Source organism: Austrofundulus limnaeus, unplaced genomic scaffold (assembly GCF_001266775.1).
Source record: "Austrofundulus limnaeus strain Quisiro unplaced genomic scaffold, Austrofundulus_limnaeus-1.0 Scaffold794, whole genome shotgun sequence".
Classification (NCBI taxonomy): domain Eukaryota; kingdom Metazoa; phylum Chordata; class Actinopteri; order Cyprinodontiformes; family Rivulidae; genus Austrofundulus; species Austrofundulus limnaeus.
Window position 1 is genome coordinate 144067 of NW_013953196.1, and position 5731 is coordinate 149797.

Genomic DNA, 5731 nt, shown 5'->3' on the forward strand with positions numbered 1-5731 from the left:
TCATGTGTTCAATACTTTTTCCCTGTGCCATTCCACATTATTACAAATAACTTAATTTCTGGACATTTATGGTTTGATTTCTTTGTACGTATGGATCACTTGGGTTGTTACCGACGTCTGGTGAAAATTTCATGTCATTAGCACCTCTAGTAATATACAGTATTTACTGAGAAATGTTGACGTTTTCAATACTTATTTTACCGTGTGTGTGTGTGTGTGTAATATTGACAAACACTAAAACGAAGGATATTCTATCTATAATTTCAGTTTTCGTTTAGTTTTTAGTTAACTATAATAACCCTGCAAACTGGCCACCCACGATTACACAAGCACTTAAAAACATCACCTCAAAGTCTGAATGGTAAAACCACAAAAGCCTTATTTTTGTATTTCTTTTTTCCTCTTAAATAACAGCTGAAGCTGCTGCAGTTGGTCAGCCCATAATCACGCTCACAGAGTACGGGACACACTGAAATTGAAACGCACACCTGAGCAGAACTAAATGAAGTGRGGTTTGCAAATGGAGAAGGGGCTCTTTTATTTAGGGCAGGGGTTCTCAAGTGCCAAATTGGCAAGAGGCCTGTCTTTTACATTGTCCAGGCTTGTGTTGGACAACATTCTTATWTTTGAGCTGCAGGTACAAGTGTCAAAACTTCAGTTTTGCTGTAAGAAAGTGGTAAAACAGTAGCAACCAAATGATCTAATCTTGGCAAATTTAGGCCCAATCATGAATAAATGCATCATGTCATAAGGAACACAATTGTGATGTCAAGTCATAAATTCACTTTTTTTTTCAGTTTTGCATCTCAAAACTAGTTGCAGCTGAAGTATGAACTTGTTTGTTCCAAGAATGATTAAGTATTAAACTTGAATGATTGGTAGAATAAATAAAACTGCAGAACCAGTAAACTGGAGAGAGTCCTCCTGCAATTTACCCCAATGATTTAAAATGGTTGTTATTGTTGAACTTTAGGATTTAAAGAGCAATGTTCTTTTCTTGTGAATATTATGTCTTCAACGACAAAAGTGCAGATTATTCAATTGTTCATGGTACTTCATATTTTTGTTCTCTTCAGGGTTGGCCAGCAGTCCAGCAGAGGAAAGTGACTGTCTGTTTGCCTTATGGGTGTCTTATTTGGAAATCTACAATGAGTGCGTGTATGATCTGCTTCAGCCGGCCAAGAAACGAATGTCTCTTCGTGTTTGTGACGACGGAGCTGGAAATGCTTACGTCAAAGGTGTGGGAAAATGTTCAAAACAGGTCAGGGGTGTAAATCCTGCATCAGGATGTTTGAAAACCAAAATTAGTTTCTGCTTTTTGTTTCAGACCTCCAGTGGATTAGCATTCAGGATCTGGGAGAAGCCTATAAACTTCTCCAGTTTGGAAATAAAAACAGAASTGCCGCAGCCACTAAAATCAACCAGTCGTCCAGCAGAAGGTGAAGTAAATATTTTCTTGCTTTATTTCAGCTATTAAAATCTTTATATTTTTTTTCTGTCATAGCCACAGCATTTTTACCATGAAGCTCCTGAAGATTGATGGACAAGCAGTGAAAAAGATCTCAGAGTAAGTAGAACTTTGAGACATAGATGAGAGACTCTTACAATCTTAACTTTATGATGTTTACGTGTTTTTTTTTTTTTTTAATGTGTAGTAATTTTGAGGGACCATTTAATGTTTAAAGTGTTGGAACTTTTAGATGACAGGTGGCTAATTAGATTGTACACTGCAAAAAAATGTCCATCTAACCAAGTTTTAAAACCTTATATCAGCCAAAAAAATCTTTTTGATCTTGTTTTGAGACTGATTTACTAAACAAGAACTGATTGTGCAAGAATAACAATCTTGTTTTCAGAATGTGTAAGATTATTTGTCTTAGCCTGAAAATTTGACTCATTCAGTCAAAAATAATTCGGTCAAAAATTTCTGCCAATAAAGTAAGACTTTTTAAAGATTTTCGAAATACTTTTTTTTCCTTCAAGAATCTTACCAAGTAAAATTTTCTTACTCCATTGGCAGAAATTTCTGACTGAATTTCAGTCAAATTTTCCAGCTAACAAGACAAATAATCTTACACATTAGTTACACAATCAGTTCTTGTTTAGTAAATCAGTCTCAAAACGAGATCAAAAAGACTATTTGGCTGATATAAGATTTTTAAACTTGGTTAGACGGACAGTTTTTGCAGTGTGTTTCAGCTCAGTCATGCTCACCAACCTCTCATCATGATGCTGCCGCCACTGTGCTTCACTGTTTGCAGCATGATGTTAAATGCTGTCTTTGGACAAATTAAGGTCTATGCAGCTTCTATCTCTGTCGCGGGTCTTTCACTTCCTAGTTGTATGATAAATGCTCTCTTGAGGTCTTGGCAGACTTCCTGTTGTGGCATCTTTTGTAGGACAACAAAACAGGTGGTTAATATACTGTATGTGGTGTTTCTCAGGTTCTCTCTCTGTGACTTGGCTGGATCAGAACGGTGCCACAAAGCCAGGACATTTGGAGAGCGGCTGAAGGAGGCCGGGAACATCAACAACTCCCTCCTTATTCTAGGAAAATGCATCACTGCCCTACGCAGCCATCAGATGGACAGGTACAGGAAGTAATCAGCAGCCCTTAATGATCTGTCTGTAGCACATTATATGCTTGTTTTTTATTTTATTTATTTTTTGTCAGATCAAAAAACTACATCCCCTTCAGAGAAAGCAAACTYACCAAGCTCTTCCAAGCCTTTTTCTGTGGCAAGGGAAAAGCCTCAATGATCGTCAACATTAACCAGTGTGCATCTACCTATGATGAGATGCTCCACGTTATGAAATTCTCAGCTGTCACCAAACAGGTTGGCATGAGCATCTAGAGAGATGAAACATGACGAGATGAAGATWGAATTTTTTAAAAAAATTTTAAATAGGTGGTTCAGGTGATTCCAGACAAACGTGTGGAGTCACAGAGTCCTTGTCTGTTTGGTCGAGACGGGAAGCTGCTCCTGAGGAACGGGGTGATTGATGACCAGATCGTTGAGAGCTTCCTGTCTGATGAGGAGCTGCTGGATGAAGATGAGGCTGATGTATCTCTGCTGCCACAAAGGGTACAACTTATTTTATGCATTCTGTTAGATCAACTCCAACAGTAAACAAAAATTTAAGCTGCATTCCAGTAGTCCTGGGAAGTGGTAATTTCCCTGTTCCCACTGATGGATTAGAACAGGAAAACCTCCTACTTAAAGTGGTAATATTCCACTGGTATAGTGGAAGAAATGAAACTGCCTCCAGTTTTGATTTCAAGATGGTGGCTACTCGCAGCTTTAGAAAGTTAACTCCACAACTTTTACTATTTTTCTATCTTAATTTTTTGTGCATGTTTAATCACTCGCACAAGTAGTGTTTTTCTGTGCAATACTGTAMGTGTTAAAATCAATGTTTACTTGCATGATGTATAGAGTACAGCTCTCTTTTTGTCAATGTTTATATTGTAGCAGTGTTATAGCTAGGTTAGCGGCAACAATACAATCACCTGCCGGCTAACTGGAATGCAGTTTCATATGGTTTGTTGGAAAATAACGTCACTACCAGTTCCCGGAATACGATGTAAACAGAACACAGCATCAATCTAGAGGCTAAGTACTCAGTGGATCCCCTTCACATTTTGCAACATTAAATTGCAACTAAATACCACAGCTACAVACTCCACCCCACCAAAAAAAAAAAAAAAAAAACCACTCAATGCACATTAACCCAAAACGACAAAATGGCAAGTGTAAAATGTAATGATACGCAGGGTTTCTTATAAATTTAAAAAAACAGAGTTCGATGCAACGGACTTGGCTCGGCTCAGAGGATTTTCTGCCATTCCATGTAAATCCCTTTGAGCTCAGTCCTGTTGGATGGCAACTATTGGAGCCATTTTTACGTCACTCCAGATACAAATTAACTTTAAACTGATACAAATCTAATTAGTCATAACTTTAACTGCACTTAGAATATTACAAAATGTAAATTTCCTAAAAGCTCTATTTTTTGTAGTTTCTGTGCTTTGAGTCTTAGTTACAGCAAACAAAAAATATAAACGCAACACTTTTGTTTATCCACTCAGTTCTAGTTTCCTTTCACTGCTCCATCTGAGATTTCTCCCATAGACAAGGATTTAATTGGTAGAATTTCAACTGGGCCAATCGGAAAACAGAAGTAGTGATTGAGGACATAGATTTTTCAGCGCCCTTTAAGTCTGCCTGTAGTTTAGCAATGGCAGCAGAGGAAGTGAATGAAGCCATTCAGTGTTGACAAGGCTTCATATTTAAATTTGTCTCTCAAAGCCTGCAGCACTCATGTACAGCCATCTCATTTGGTGCGGTACTTCTCTATTCCCAGTAGGGGATGACTGTTTACTGCACACCCAATTTCCGGTTAGCTTCCTTCAGTTGAGCTGGCGCACTACATATGTCATGACCAAATGTTAACTATCTAATTGTTTTAAACTTCAACAGAGTCCACTCCTCCAGCAAGCAATCATTTCTCAATAGCAGTGTCCAGACCCTCTGTACGAAGCAAAGCGTGGAACAATGGGCTGGTTTTTACCAGGCAAAGTTCCTGCGAACTTCCATCCATCAGCTTCACACAGCTATTCAAGAGGGGTGGACCACCATTCCACTAGCCTGGCCCTTGCCTTCCTACGCAGTTACGCTCAATTCTAGTTTCCCTTCACTGCTCTGTCTGGGATTTCTCCCATAGACAAGGATTTCTTTGGGAGCATTTCATTCGGGCCAATCAGAACAGAACATAGATTTTCTGCGCAGTGTCTGCTTGGAGTTTATTTTACCTGGGCCAGTCGGCAAACAGAAGGTGACGTTTTGAACGTCGATTTTCTGCGGAGTGTCCACTAGTTTATTAATGGCAGTGGAGGAAGTAAATGAAGCCAGTCCATGTTAAGGCTTCCAAATTAAATTAAATTTGTCTGACAAAGCAGCAGCTCTCATTTATAGTAGTCTCGTTCGGCTCGGTACTTCTCTCCCCTCAGTAGGGTTGTTTACAGCACACACGATTTTCTGTTAGCTTCTTAGCTTAGCCTCCTTCACAGTGACGTGTCATGGCCAACCAATCCAATCATTTTAAACTTCAGCAGAGGCCACGCCTCCAGAAAGAATTGCTTCTCCATAGCAGAGAGTCCAGACCTTGTACGAAGCAAAGTGAAGGACAAGGGTCTGGTTTTTACAGACTACCATTCCACATGCCACAACCTGATCAACTATGAGCGAAGGAGATGTGTTGCACTGTATGAGGGGAATGGTGGTCACACCAGATACTGACTGGTTTTCAGACCAGTTTTCAGTTTCGTTCAGTGTAGAACCTTGTGTACCAGTGTAGAAAGTTGAACCTTTGTCCCAGTCAGGGTATCACTCCACAACATGATTGTTTTATTTGAACATGCCTGGTTTCATTCAGACCCATTATATAAAATCTTGAGACAAAACCATTCAGGCTTGGTTTTATCAGACTAAAGAACCTTGTTCCTCAATCAGTCTTTTTTTAGTATTTAGATGTTTGGTCTTGATTGGCTTCTGTGGATCCACTCTACCATTAAACCTGGACCATTGAGAGGTCTGCAGACAGATTGATGCTGCGTTCACACCGAACACGATTTCAGCTTCAAAATCGCAGCCAACTCTGAAGTTTGAAGCTTGTGCACTTTGAGGTCAGACGCAGGACAGCTGCGCTGCACGGCGACAGCCTCCCCGCC

General features: G+C 39.5%; 1 protein-coding gene across 1 annotated transcript in view; it reads left to right on the top strand.

Moving 5' to 3' along the window:
* zgc:56231 (kinesin-like protein KIF20A) overlaps window positions 1–5731 on the top strand; it is a gene marked incomplete at its 5' end in the record, with an annotated part of 15354 nt that overhangs the window by 2357 nt on the left and 7266 nt on the right. The window contains 6 exon segments of the mRNA XM_014028665.1: window positions 1077–1238; window positions 1328–1439; window positions 1505–1567; window positions 2445–2591; window positions 2675–2837; window positions 2910–3086. Of these exon segments, the coding sequence (XP_013884119.1) occupies window positions 1077–1238; window positions 1328–1439; window positions 1505–1567; window positions 2445–2591; window positions 2675–2837; window positions 2910–3086 (824 nt within the window).